Here is a 15126-nt window from a genome sequence, read left to right on the forward strand (position 1 = left end):
CTCACTGGCTCAAAATGTCTCATATGTACAGTAGTTATGTTTTGTGATGATTCAAACAACATTGTTGAATTCTAAATACGTGTCCAAAATATGTGAGAACAAAATATTTTATAATGATACGATTAAAAGTGAAGAAGGAAGGAATGTGTCTGACAAGTTTATTCCAAGTAGTAGTATTATATATATTAAGTTAACACTACTTTAAGTACGATTTATTTGTAGCGATTTATTCACGTTGTTTTACTCTGTGTGGCCCATGAACCCCCAGTGGTTTTCCTTTTCGGCCCACTTGTTAAGGAGGTTGAATAGCCCTGTCATACATGATACAAATACGACCCTTTCCAGCTTGGTCGTTTCTAAAAGCGGCCACTAGATGGCGCGTTGTGTCCAGTTAACCAGCAGTAGTGATTCAGCAAAAAAAGAGTCTCTGAACTAACTCTTGAGTCAACATGTCAATATGTCTTCATACCACCTGACCTAACCTAAACATTGCCCTCCGTTAGAAAACCGTTTCTCTGCTTTTTTCTGTATGGTTGGGTGAGTCTCCAGCCCCACAGAAAGGTCGCTGGTTTCGTTTGAGCTGGAGAGGAGTCGTGTTTCTATGTGGCAGAATTGAGGAAATGAAAACGAAATCGGGGCGGTTTGTTGTTCTCATCCCGGGCGCCCTGCGCAGGCGCACCAGGGACTTCCGCGAGCAGCAAATGGTCGCGCCGCTCGAGAGTCTCGGGGATTTCCAGCCCGAGCCCCGCAGCAGCCGAGCCTCGCTTTTGGTTTCGTTCTTCTGGAGATAAACATCATGGTTCCTTAAGACAATTCTTCTTAAACCAGAACTAATACAAACACTACAAACATTACGAACACTAGGAACAGCGACTCTTCGACACTGTGTGCGACTCTGAGTGTGAAGCGGGACGAGGCGAGTGTGCAGATCTGCGGGGGGAACTTCACAGGTAGTGAACTCTTTATTTCCGCATGTTTGTGCCGAGCGCTGGCACAAGCGAAACCGTGTTTCTTTATCTATTTTCACTTTTGCTTGGCTTGAAGAGGAAGATGCGCGGAGACAGGAAAGGCGGACTGTTAACTCTTTAGTGCTAAATGCGGAACCAGTGGAATGGTTCTCCGCTCCAGGTGATCGAAAGCTTCTGGTCGTTCTCCGAGGAACTGAACTCAAACCTAGAGAATAAAAATGTCGAGCATAGTTGTTGGTTCGGATACATTGGCTGCAGACTGCTCCGACAGTGATTCTCTGCAGGTACTGTACAGTTTATTCTCGTTGATCCGTTGAAAACCTTCATTTACTTCATGCAACATACTGAACTTAAGTGTTTGATGTATGACATGTTTTAACTTGATATATTGGGGTATTAACCGTGCTCGCTGAACCTCTGGGACTGAAACGTAAGCTACGTCTCCCAGTCCCAACAGATCGACCATAAATAACCCCATGTCAACAGATTTGATACTATGAACCAGAACCACACCGCGCAGTGTGCTGGGACGTTAATGCACAGCGTAGGGAGTGTCTCTTTATAGGTTTCAGCAGACGGACTTCGCTCACACAGGGACCCAACTCCGATTGTTAGTTGGTAGACACCCACACACACACACACGCACACACACACACACACACACACACACACACACACACACACACACACACACACACACACACACACACACACACACACACACACACACACACACACACACGTGCACAACTGATAAAAGCAAATATACATGAACTTCAGGTCTGTGTGTGTGTGTGTGTGTGTGTGTAGGTTTGTTGTTAGAAGCATTATAACCCCATGGCCAATCAGGTTCCTTTTAATGTCCAGAAGAAGATACGGTGCTGGGTTTATATTTAACGAATTTAACTTTGTTACGTGTCTACCTACTATTAATTAATTTTGTATTTATGTATTGGCAAGGTACCAATGACTTACACCATCAATAAGTCAAATGTGATTAGGATAAGGCACTAATTTCATTGGTGGTCCGTCAGTCATAACGCCGTTTGTAGTGCAGTAATAACTGAATGCTGTAACCTTTTTGTGTGTCAATGTTCCCACAAGTGCATTCTAATGCTGTAAGGACATTGGGATTCTTGTAATGGTGGTACAAGAGTCTGCAACTATCAGATGATATGAAGCTGTCATGACGCCGTCATATGATGTAACAGTACTATACCCACCTGGTAGTTCCATGCTCGTAGCGATGACATTACGTTTGATAGAGGCTGGAGCAACGCCCGGTGTCTGCAAGGATTCTGGTGACTAGTTAAGTTCTAATAATGTATTGCATCCAATATGTGCTGATTTCAATGGTAACCTGCATTTTAAGAAAGGCTGTGTAATTCCTTTGCTTGTGAGAAGGCTACGCACTTTCAATCACATCATTCTTAAACCTTTACCTACCAAAATATAATAATTAAAGAAATCACTTTGGTGTGCTGGGTATTTTGATATGCAGGGCTATTGTGATACTGCCACTCAGGACGGGAAGTCACACACCATGAGTTATAATCAGGAAGAGAGTTACAGTGAGGTAAGCATTCTGCCAGCCCTTTCACGGTCGTTCCCATGGTAGAATGGCACCGCCACTTATAGCCTCAGGAATCAAGTTATCATGTGAAACCAATCTTTAAATGAAAGCCGTAGGAAATGTGCATTAGGTGGTTGAATTAATGGTGTACAGTTTTCACCCCTGTCCAGGTGAATGCATCCTTTTCATCCCTCTTCGCTCCAATACAACACAAAAAACATTTCTCTGTGTTGGGAGATTGAGATAGAATGTGTATTAAGAGTGCCACCCTAGAATTAGGGGGAGGAGCTGATTCCAAAATATTTTAATGAGTTAATTGAAACTCATTAGTATGGAAAGGAAGCCAAATCTAATGAGATCCATGCCGATTGATATCTCTGTTACATGATGAAAATACTATAGGTGAGGTATCATTTTCTCTGGAACTTGATATAAATGTCTATGTCCAAGAACGTTCAATCTGTTTAATTCCGTTCAGTTGTATCTGCATAGTCCTTATCATAGGTACAGTCTCAAAGGGCTCTACAGGCTGTATAGTATGACCCCCCCCCCCCCCCCCCTTACCCTAGGAAGAAAAAAACTCCCTTTATCAATGTGGAAGGAATCCTAGAACTCAACAGCTGTATGCTGTGAATGGTTGATTCCTTGATTTTTGCCCCATACGATTTGATAACCTTTGGTCTTCAAGACCATTGTTATTGATGGCTCCAGAATGATGGGCATGTAATCAGAATGCACCGCATACATGGTGGATCTCTTCTCCACTGGGGCAATAGGGTGATTTGTTAGCCGATTGTTTCATGGTTTCCCTGACCCTGCATATGTATTTGTACTTAGGTTTTAATTTCAAAGACCACGCTAGTTGAATAAGGAAAAGCAACAGTTCTAGCCTAATGCTTGGTTAAATATATTAAATACATAGATTAATCAAGCAAAATATCATGAGGTGTTGCTATTAAAATACTATAGTTATTAAAGTACATCAACATATAAAATGTTTGATACACTTTGTACACTATCTTCCTAATATTCATAGAATAGGTAAATTATTGGGATGTCATTTCTGTGTGTGTAGGATACCATGCCGGTAGAGAGGATGCGAATGCGGCCGTGGTTGGAAGAGCAGATAAATTCTTGTCTGATTCCAGGACTCAAATGGGTCAACAAGGTGAGCACTCACACTCACTTACTCTCATGCACTAAGGGGGGTTGCATTGTAGGGCGAGTGCAAAATGTATGGAGGACAATGCTGTCAGCATTACCCGGCTATTTACTACAACAGCTGATCGTCTTCTAGTTCTGCTTCATCCTCACCAACTGAAGACACAGGCATTTTCGCATGTGTCTTCAGTTTCGTCTTATCCATTAGTTTTCATTGACATAATCTTAATGTGTCTTGTTCAAAGGCCATGTGAGCACTGTGATGCTTATCTCATCACTGGTTGGAGAGTGTGGTCCGTCAACCGTGTGTGTGATTCATTTATTTCAGGAAAAGAAAATCTTCCAGATCCCATGGATGCACGCGGCGCGCCATGGCTGGGATCTGCAGAAAGACGCTCCGCTCTTCATGAAGTGGGCCATACACACCGGTGAGGGACAGGGCCCACAGTACTAGCCCATGTGCCCACAGTACTAGCCCATGTGCCCACAGTACTAACCCATGTGCCCACAGTACTAGCCTATGTGCCCACAGTACTAGCCCATGTGCCCACAGTACTAGCCCATGTGCCCACAGTACTAGCCCATGTGCCCACGGGACTAGCCCATGTGCCCACAGTACTAGCCCATGTGCCCACGGGACTAGCTACAAACCATTGTGTTCTAGTCCATGTGTGCTAGCCCATGTAACCACAGTACTAGATGAGTACTAGACTGCTCCATGTGCCCACAGTCAGTGAATACACACCTTGCTGGGCACTTCCTGTTCAAGTTAAGGTTACCGCACCATCCAAAAGATCCACAGAATATGACAGAATCACTGAGAATGTATATGGAGAAGACCTACCGTTCATGCTATATAAATAAGGGTCATGGCTAAGCTTAGTAGCTAGCCAGGTATGTAGTTAGTGTGAGTTAATAGCTAGGTGTTTGCCAACCTATGCACTAGCATAGATTAAGAGATGAACTCTGTGTGTGTGTGTGTGTGTGTGTGTGTGTGTGTGTGTGTGTGTGTGTGTGTGTGTGTGTGTGTGTGTGTGTGTGTGTGTGTGTGTGTGTGTGTGTGTGTGTGTGTGTGTGTGTGTGCGTGCGTGCGTGCGTGCGTGCGCGTGTCAGGTAAGTACCAGCTAGGCGTGGACCGCCCGGACCCCAAGACGTGGAAGGCCAACTTCCGCTGTGCGGTGAACAGCCTGCCGGACATGGAGGAGGTGAAGGACAAGAGCATCAAGAAGGGCACCAACGCCTTCAGGGTCTACAAGATGCTCTCCTCATCGGAGAGGAGCACCAAGAAAGGTGGGCAGGGTCACCGGGCCTCACAACCTCCACCTCACCAGGAGGTTTGCTGTATTCTGCAGCGCGATCTGTTGGTTTCTGAACTCCGTGTGTGTTTGACTAAATAGGAAAGAAGAAGAAGGATGGGAAACCCAAGGCAGCTAAAGAAGGTGACTTCAAGGTAAACATTAACAGTTTTTTTTTTGGTTGTAATACAACTCACTCGAACTCTGCGGAGGAAATGCGGTAATGTGTGAGCATTGAACCCAAATCCTGGTCCAATGAATTTGATGGTTTAACTTTTCCAGGGGTTGCAGACGTTTTCTCTCCAATGCGCGTACAGGGTGCAGTACTCTCGAATTAGCCCAGGAGGTAAAGCGGGTTGGCTGGTAACCGGGAGGTTGGTAGTTCGATTCCCCAGCTCCTCCAAGTTGAGTGTCGAGGTGTCCCTGAGCAAGACACCTAACTCTAACGGCTCCTGACGAGCTAGCTGGCGCATGGTCGATTCTGCCGTCGGTGTGTCAATGTGTGCATTAACCGTTGTCAGACGCTTTGGATAACAGCGTCTGATAAATGACCAAATGTAAATGTACTCTCTGATATGTTAGAAAACAGCAGAGGCTGACTGCTCCCCTTTCAAATGAAAAGTGCGCAGCTGATCTTTACTATCACCCTAAACCCCCGGTTGACGTCCTGGTGATACTGTGTCCTTCGTCGCAGGCCGAGGATGAGGGAGAGGAGGCGATGATGGGCATGGACATCAAGGAGGAAGTCTGTGAGGAAGAGGATGGCAGAGAGCTGGACGGCAACCTGGGTGAGGAGGAGACTCCGGTTCAGTCCCCAGTTATGGTCCAGAAAGTTACGTTTTCACCGGGAAAACGCTCTGGAAGGACTAGGAAGGCCTGTTGCCATAAGTCATCTTGACCTATTCTCTCACACCACTTTGTTACATGGCTACGGTTCATGTGCACATTAAAATACAACCTAGGTGATAATTGGTCAAAACGTTTTCACCAATGGGATGAAGGAAATGGAAGAGATTCTATGGTTGAATATGATGATTGTATTGGCTACTGCGACGTATGAGTTGAGTGCTTCATCGGTGCACTAACTGGCCTCACGGCCCATGACCGCTCGCAGGTATCCACTACCCAATAGGCGAGCACCTGATCACCAGCGAGCAGCTGCCATTTGTCTGCCAGACCATCGAGGTGACTACTGAGAACGAAGAGCAGATGGTCAGCTCCTCCCACTCCTACCCTCTCCAGATCTCTCCCGTGTCTTCGTACTGTGGTGAGACCCCCCACGCACAAGCACACACATATATATGTGCATACATATGTTATTATTAGTGCTGTCAAGCGATTAAAATATTTATTCGCGATTAATCACATTAATGTCATAGCAAAAAAGATTCTATGCTAAATATCCCTTGATTTCTTTGTCCCATTCATTTTTCTCATTTTGATGCTCTTATCAACATGGAGAAGTGCATCGGCTTACCTTGTGCAAATGTTTTTTTATTGATAACAACATTGGCATATACTGATCAAAACAGGACGATACAAAAAAAAAGCCTATAGTGCAATTAAACGATGAACATACAAACATACTGCCTTGAACATAGCAGTCAGGCTACTGCTTCTTTGTTTTGAGGCAAAGAAAAATAATATATAATAATAATAATAATTACGTTAATCGCGCGATAAAAAAATTAACGCCGTTAAAATTGGTTTGCGTTAACGCCGTTAATAACGCGTTTAACTGACAGCACTAGTTATTGTTGATATTTTTATAATGTAGAAAAAGACATAGGCTCAGATTTTTACTCGCTATACTAGGGATTCACTTCTTTGGTGTTTACTTAGTTAGCCTATGATGGATACTAGGGCTGGGCGATATGAGGATATCAAACCGTTGACGATATGAAAGTGTCTACCGGTCTAAAAAAAAAAAAAAAAAAAATTATATTGCACTGCACTGACTGAAGCAAGGCAGGTGTGAGACTCACCTGTTAACTTGAAAAAAAATCTCATTTGTATTGAAGAAACATTTCTATTTTTACCACCAGCTATTTGCACAGCACATAACTTTATTTATAAGTGTATAATTGGTATTTAAAATATTTGTGTGATGCTGTGATTTTTATTTTATATTAATCTGTCATTAACTGACACTGCAGTTAATGACAGATTGTTCGCTACTTACTCCTTTGTAAGCATGGAAATTCAAGTTCAAAATAAAAGAAAAAACTGATCAAATGTGAAGTATGGTTATTTTAAGCCATTTATTATTTTAATTTACTTCAAAAAGACCATATTGTGATATATATCCATATCGTGATATAAAATTACTCATATCGTGATATAAGATTTTGTCCATATCGCCCAGCCCTAATGGATACAGTGGATTGTTTACACTTATCCACACTCTTGGCCAAAATGTGAGACTACATAAAACCCTTTTTTTTTTAACAATATGAGATGGAAAGAAATAGGTTCCGGGATGAAAGTTTTAGTAGTTTTAGTTTTAGCGTAATCCCCATGGTAATTATCCACACCAACTTTATGATACTTTTTAAGTACCAGCAATGTTTTTGAGAATCATGAAAATATACTTTTGTTTTCTCTAAATTAATGTTTTATTTAGCAGCCGTCATAAATGGCTGAAATTTCTCTTTTAATGATCGAATAATGTTACCACCATTTTAAGATTTTGGGTTCCCTTTTTAGGATTAAAAGGTTCTTGTTAATGAGGAAGGGAATTGCAGTTAAGAACATTTTAGGAACTATTTTAAAAGTTATTGTTTATGAATTATCTTTAAGAGACTATACTAGCTTTAAAAGTATCACAAAGTGGGCATGAGTCTTAACCACTGGGATAACAAGGCCCCCCTTCTTTCCAGAATTTTCAGCCCATATATACGGAAGAGATAATGTAAAGAACGCCGGTCATTATCGAAAATAAGCCCAGACAGGGCAAACAGGACACCGACGCGCAGCGGAGGTGTCTTGCTTCGCCCTGAAGGGGCTTATTTTTCCCGCTTATTACACAGCTTATTACTCAGCTTATTACACAGCTACTTACCAAAACGAAAAAATAACTTCACATGGTGTGTCTTTTTACAATTTGTTACCAGCATTCGTAGTGTTGATCAGCAGAGATATAGTCTGCCAAAGACGTTGAAGTCGCTTAGCAACCGAAGACGCTGGGGTTGAGAAGTTACCGGACTACTTGCGGAGTGATACCAAAGACGTCATTAGAGGCAACAAATCCTTTGTTTTCCTTGACAGCGGTCAATTATACTTAGCAACGGTGAATTATCAAATATAATTCACCGCCGGAAGTTGTGAAGGGCCCATGCAAGTGAACAGAGCGTTTCACGGCATTGAGAAGACCCGTGTAATAAGTTTTTATATCATAGGTTCGACTTTCAGCAGAAATGGCGGGTTCACTTTTTTTAACATACCTTTCGTGAGTCTGATAAAAACAAACTACGTTTTTTATGTTTTTTGGTCTTCAAAGCAATTTGTTTCTTTGGTAAGTGATATTTGATGTATTGTAGGGTGTTTTTGGTTGTGTAGCACTCTTGTAACACTGGTTCATGGCTTTTTTTCCGGGGCCTCAGAACACAAAATAGGTTGCAGAATCAACCGATAGATATGACCAACTTTACATTGTCCTTTTATTGTCCCCATCGTCACTGCATGTTATCTTTCAAATGATCATGCATAACTCGGGTAGGTGATTTATGAGCAGAGAGTGATATCATTCTTAAGAGGGGTGATAGCTACAGTAAAATGGATCGCTGATACTGAAAATGCATTTAGAACAAAGTGCAACTCCACAAGCCCAACCATAACCAATAGACGACATGGGTTATAAAGTCGTACTTATCTTATCTCATTATTCATATCATTCAACCAAAGGTTTGCAAATCCACTAGGATTGTTTGTTGCTTCTTTTTTTTTTAATACCTTTGAACATTCAGCTCATTCAACTGTTAATGAAAACGTATTTCCCTCTGTTGTCTCTGTAATAACAACACGCTGTTAACTCTTAGACTGTGCTTCTGTACTTCAACTTATCCTCTCCTGCCCACTCGCCCTCCCTCCCTCCCTCCCTCCCTCCCTCCCTCCCTCCCGTCTTCAGTATAAACACTCTGCTGTCCTCAGACTGGTCTATCCAGCAGATCCGGCTCTGTTGCGTTTTAATGCAAATGTTACACAATCCCACAAACAGTCTTCATGCTCACCTTCCTCTTTTTGAAGCAACACTGTTTTTCGCTTTCTTTGGTTTCTGGTTTTCCATAACTGTTGCTCTTTGTCTACAGACAGCGACACAGATAGCTTGAACAGTGAGACAGAAGATGCAGGAGAGGTGAGAATCATGCACACACATTCACATGCAGGCACGCAGACAAACACGCTGGAGAGAGATGGATGAATCATTAACTGACGTGATCCACAGATATAAACAGGTCTTGACCTGTTTAAGGCTTTGCCCAGCCTTACTGGTGTGTGTGTGTGTGTGTGTGTGTGTGTGTGTGTGTGTGTGTGTGTGTGTGTGTGTGTGTGTGTGTGTGTGTGTGTGTGTGTGTGTGTGTGTGTGTGTGTGTGTGTGTGTGTGTGTGTCAGTGCCCGTGTATTGGAGTAAATGGAGGCGTACACGGCATTCATGCATCCTGTTGTGGAGAAAGACAAAGGAGGAGGGGCTTTCCACAAACTGTAAATCATTAACATTCTGATATCTCTCTCTCTCTCTCTCTCTCTCTCTCTCTCTCTCTCTCTCTCTCTCTCTCTCTCTCTCTCTCTCTCGCTCTCTCTCTCTCTCACTCTCACTCTCACTCTTACTCTCTCTCTCCATTTGTTTGATGTCCTCGTTCCTGTTTCTGCATTTTGATCTCTCAATGTTTACACCCTTTCCCATAAATGGATTACATTTGAACAGCCAGGCCAAGGAAATACACCGCAGCCATATAAATATTAGCCTTTTTTCGGCTCCACTGCATTCAACTTTGCAAACATGGTTATAGAAGGGATTCCAAGCACTGAGTGGGTGGCAACACTGAACAGTTTGAGGTGTAGCTGACCCAATGGCTTTGTCTTAATTGAGATGAAGCCTCCTAGTTAGGTTGTGAACTAGTAGGAAACATAGCTAGGTACTTGGATTGGGAAAAAAATGTAACGGTGGCAACAGATTCTTTCTTGGTGGGTGTGGGATATCCCATAATTAAATCCAACAATTTAATCGTTTTCATAAAAGCGTTATAATCAAACAGCTAGCATAGTAACTTTGAAGTCAGCTCCAATGTGATCTATTTTCCACGGAGGTAAGGCTTTCCACTTTGAACCAGAGTAGGTCCCTATCAAGAAGGCTTTCTTAATAGGCAGTGGTTATTCGTACGGCGAATAACCAGTGGCTTAGTCTATTAGTCTATTTTCACGGCAGGTTGTGGTTAGGGATAGGGTTAGGGTAATTACTATATTTAATTACTATAATTACGGTCGGCCCGGCTAGGGTTAGGGTTAGCGCCGAGCAGATTGATAGGTCAAGTGCGGTCACGTGACAAGCTCTGTCGCCGTACGAATAGCCACTGCCTTCTTAATAGTGATAAAGAGGACAGGAAAGCCTTCTCACCATTGAGACGCCGCCATTGTTTTAATTGGACTCGTTGTTTGCCTCAGTGCTATATGACAGACTAATGATATGTGCTTCGAGTATCAAACAGGCTTGTCCTGTTGTTCCCAGTCGTGAAACCTTTGCTTGGATTAGAGGCTGACCTTTCCTTTCACTGCTGTCAGTTAGGGCTGAACGATTTGGGGAAATAATCGAATTGCGATTATTTCGACCAATACCGATTTAGTACGGGATTTTTCTGTTTAAAGGTCCTTATGTTCTGTATTATTCCCTAAACAATTAATGAATCATTCTGTGTATGAACACAACATTGGAAGCAGTCAACACATAAACTGCTCTCTTCCCCTTAGACCAGGCCTATGTGTTGAGATTAATTGATGCATGAATTGATATTATGACCTATTTATTTAACTATTGAATTGTAAAATAAAATAAAATAGGAATCTAACCTCTAATCTCAGTAACAATAACAAATCCCAAAAAAATATATATACACTATTTTTATTTATCTATTATCGCAGCCTTTGCGATTTGCAAATCGCCTTCTAGTACATGGCGATGTCGTTGTGAATTAGATGAATCGAACTCTTCTCTCCACCCCCAGGGCGTGAGCGGCGCCTGGATGCGGAACTACAGCACGTCCATCCTCCGGATGCCGTCGGGCCCTCTGCCCGGCATGTCCAGCTTCATGGCCAACAAGCCCAGCCTGCGTATCACCACCATCCAGGACCCCAACCCGCTCATCAGTTACCGCGCCGACAAATGGACCACGCGCTACGTCAAGTCAAAGCCCGGGACCACCGGGCACGAGGTGCGCGCCAGCGTCATCATGAAGACCTCCGACGTCAACTCGTCCTGACCTCTGACCTGTGCACAGGCCGTCTGAGGTTGTTTAAACGCTGCGTAGGGAGGACGTCGACACGTCCGTTGTCATGGTTGCTGTTTTTGTTGACACATCATCGGCGGTTGGGACGGAGGTTTATAGAGGCCCCGGGGCCCGGTGGGATCTCAGGGCCCAAGCGGCCCTGTCAAAGTGTCGGGCCGCTTTGACAAGGACAAAGGGGTGGGTTTCTAACATGGGACTGAATGCAATATTCTACGTGAACTCAGATGTCGGCTGGCAAGTCAGCTCTGCCGTCGCTGACATGCATCAAAGAATCGCAGGGATCTTTTTTTAGTTTTCTTTTTTTAATGGTAACTAATTTCAGAAAAAAGCCAAATATGTACCCATGTAGTAGGAACGCCTCCTTCTTTCTGTCTGTCGGTTGGGCCTTCCCCAGAGATGGCAGAGCATGGAGCGTTCACACTGAGACGTGGATGAACGTCGATAAACAAGCCAACAGGCAGGCGGACCTGCAGACTTATTGGCCGTGACCTTGTGGTCACTTCTTATCTCCCTCTTCTCCTTGCTTGCTATACAGTGTGTAGAAATATACGTGTCTTTCAGATGCTTTTGCACAGCTCTTGTGTGTGTGTGTGTGTGTGTGTGTGTATGTGTGCATATAGGAAATCGACTTGACAAGCCTTATAGATGATTTGTGCCTTCAAAAATTGTGGTGCCTGTTTTCCTGAGGCACATTTATTATGGCCCCTGCACATGCTAGGTCATACAAAAAAAAACGTAGTTGGAGTGGCAGAAATAGCAGAGAGGGTCCTTCGTGGCTAACTGGAAGGATAGAGATGACAATAATTCCAATACTAGAGAGTGTCATTGAACGATAATAAGTTTGTTGTTTGAAGGCCGGTTGTGACGTGTAAAGGACAGGAGGTATACCTGAACTGCAAGCATGTTTTTGTAAATAGTGTGGATATGTGTTGGTAGCTGTGTTGCACAGCTGATGCACTAGAAGATGACACTGTATTCTGCTGTACCCACTGGTTAACCACTTTTTCTTTTAATCCCAAACCTGAATTTACTTTTGAAATGTCTCCCCCCTTAAAAAGCAAGAACAGAGATTCTATATGATGAGATCGTGTAAGATAATGTTTCATAGTGACACAAGAGAAGTGCTTGGAAATGATTGAATTTGCAGTCTTGTGTGCAAAATCGTATATGAAGACAATTTCCAGATGGTAATATATGGGACAGTGTGGTATTGATTACAAATTAAGTGTTTTAATCAGATTAAGACCAGCTTTGAAAAACTTCTCAATGTATTGTCTGGTTTTTATGTTCAACTTTAAAAGCATATTATGTACTTTTGTTACTTGACGTCAGACCAGATAATGGGAAATTGATACCACTTTTATGAAGTGGTAATATATATGGACCGTCCCATATGTTTTCAATCTGTGTTTTTCCAAATTGTACTAATTGCTTTATTTACCCCCCCCACACTTTTTATGAATATCTCCCTCCTATTTGCTTGTCGATGTCTGTTTAATCTGTGAATGAATCTAGGTCTGTCAGATAAACGGCCAAAGTGCACTTAAACCCTGAGCCCCTTCTGCCTAGATGTGTAATAAAGGGAAGTCCTTGTGAACCTGAAAAATGAACAGAGAGAAACATTGAATGTGACTTGATCAATTGTAATTGTATTTCCTTCAACCAAGATGAAAATCCATCATACCATATGTTTTTAGATCGGCTTATGCTCGCCTGATGATACTTTGCACCATGAGTTCTCAATGTATCTTTGTTCAATCTAAATTAGGCCTATATGTATTGTCCAAAAGGCTTTAAGATCACACACCACAAAATCTCCCATGTCTTAGAAAGGAGGCCCCTCTCTCTGGCCCCTTCTTCTTTCAATATTTGTATCATGAGAAATCATAGAATTTTAACGCAAGTTCCACGACGACCAGTGTGTGTGAGGCCTCCCTTGCGAATCACTGCCGTTTTGTAAACGGTTTTGTAAAAGGTTTTCACACTGCACTGGCTCTGACTGGTTAAAATCCGCCCTACAGTGTGGATTCTATCTTACCTGTGGATCAACTACTAAATCACAATAAAGGACTTTTATTTATTCTTTTGTTGGTTTTAATGTGAAGTGGGCGAAAATTTGATCGTTTGGGAGTCGGGATTGATACATTTAGACGGCCGAAAAGGGACAGTGATCAATAGATGCTATGTACATTTTGCACACATAATAGAACAAAATAAGTATTGATCCTATGATGAAAATGTGCAGAGTAAACTTCTATAAGGACTTTAGAAAAACTTTACTCAATATTGCCCTGATGGCAGATAAATGCAAAGGATGATATTTTATTAATTAGATATACAAATGAATAGGCCAAATTACGCATTGCTCAGTTTCAACAGTCAAAAACATCTTGATGAAACGAAGATGGGTATGTTTCTCAAACAACACAATCCATGAAACGGGGGGCATGCCTTGCACAGTGCTCGGGCTGAGAGGGTGCGGTCTGGCTGACACCTTTAAGGTCCTCAACGGTTGCACCGCAGATGACTGGTCGGCAACCTCACCCCAGCGTTCATAACCTTAAAAAAAAAACTCTTTCAGTTTCAGTTGCTGTTCTCAGTTCTGAGCCTTCCTGTTTGTCTCGTGGCCTTAAGCAAATAGCTGACTGGTTGCCTTGACAACGGTTTACCACAGATGCCATTAGTCAGAAACAAACTATCTGTAGGACTAAAACTAACCTTTTGTACTTTTCACTTCTCTCATCTACTTTCGTTTCATCTCGCTATTCTCTTATCTACTTTCGCCTCATTTACTTTCGCCTCCTTTCTTTTCTTAAAAGTCTCTCCTCAGATGAATGATTTAATGCTGCATGTGCACCACCATGTCCAAATTATGAAAACAACAATTAGCATCAGAATCAGAATCAGAAAGGATTTAATTGCCAAGAAGGGTTTTACACCAACCAGGAATTTGGCTTGGTGAATAAGGTGCATACATTAAGACAATAACAATGAACAATGAACAAACAGTGATATATACATAACCAAATATAAACATGCAGGGACTTAAGTGATCAATTAAAAATAGGATAAAATATAATAAATTAAAAACTAAAGTAAAGCATAATACCAATGGCGTTTTTATACTATTATACCATTTATTAAAGAGAGATACAATGTAATATAAATTAATTAATAAACACAAAATGTAAACAGGGAGAACAAACCAATTACATAAAGCTATATCTACCTTAATTTTCCTACCTTAAATATATCTACCTTAAAAAGAGTTATTGAACAAATTGCTTTAACAAGAAGACCAAATGAAGGAAGGGTTTGAGTTGCCTGAATCGCCCTGGCGTGCGGGCCGTCACACGGCGCCCCCTGGCGGTGAAGAGCAGAGGGAGGGGGGGGGGGGGGGGGGGGGGGGGGGGGGGCATGGGAATAATAAAGAAATAATAATAACAATAAAAAACATTATTTTGAATTTTTACCCCCCCTAGTGGTAGGAGCCGCACACTGCCGCCAGACCACGTCTCACCCCCCTTCCATTTAAATAATTTATATCCACAAACAACATATGTGTAATCCAGGGAATATAAAAACTGGGATCAGAAGATAATTACTTTCTCTCGATTAAAACCCATTCA

The 15126-nt window shown here is 42.3% G+C and overlaps 1 protein-coding gene and 1 long non-coding RNA gene across 7 annotated transcripts; one reads left to right on the forward strand and one right to left on the reverse strand.

Annotated features, from left to right (window-relative positions):
- Positions 1-678: 678 nt before the first annotated feature.
- Positions 679-13577, forward strand: irf2b (interferon regulatory factor 2b). Of its 6 annotated transcripts, none has more exons than XM_030367799.1 (11): positions 680-950; positions 2470-2544; positions 3617-3709; positions 4031-4130; positions 4816-4992; positions 5100-5152; positions 5692-5785; positions 6112-6264; positions 9305-9351; positions 9609-9698; positions 11216-13577. In XM_030367799.1, exons 2-11 carry the CDS (start codon positions 2512-2514, stop codon positions 11468-11470), a joined length of 1095 nt encoding a protein of 364 aa, XP_030223659.1. In that variant the 5' UTR covers positions 680-950; positions 2470-2511; the 3' UTR covers positions 11471-13577. The 6 variants fall into 6 exon arrangements, with proteins under 6 accessions (XP_030223660.1, XP_030223659.1, XP_030223655.1 ...); XM_030367795.1 differs by lacking the exon at positions 680-950 and adding an exon at positions 968-1252; XM_030367798.1 differs by lacking the exon at positions 680-950 and adding an exon at positions 1259-2276.
- Positions 12473-14863, reverse strand: LOC115552066 (uncharacterized). Its single transcript, XR_003978274.1, has 2 exons — positions 14756-14863; positions 12473-14056 (listed from the first exon to the last, which is right to left on the reverse strand). It is a non-coding gene; the product is annotated as an uncharacterized LOC115552066 (long non-coding RNA).
- Between the last annotated feature and the right edge of the window lie 263 nt (positions 14864-15126).

Source organism: Gadus morhua, chromosome 10 (assembly GCF_902167405.1).
Source record: "Gadus morhua chromosome 10, gadMor3.0, whole genome shotgun sequence".
NCBI classification, from domain to species: domain Eukaryota; kingdom Metazoa; phylum Chordata; class Actinopteri; order Gadiformes; family Gadidae; genus Gadus; species Gadus morhua.

Coding starts and splice junctions, on each gene's coding strand:
- irf2b (XM_030367795.1), top strand. CDS start 1,187: ATGTCGAGCATAGTTGTTGGTTCGGATACATTGGCTGCAGACTGCTCC. Junction 4,131..4,815: donor GAAGTGGGCCATACACACCG/GTGAGGGACAGG, acceptor TGCGCGTGTCAG/GTAAGTACCAGCTAGGCGTG. Junction 5,153..5,691: donor CTAAAGAAGGTGACTTCAAG/GTAAACATTAAC, acceptor CCTTCGTCGCAG/GCCGAGGATGAGGGAGAGGA.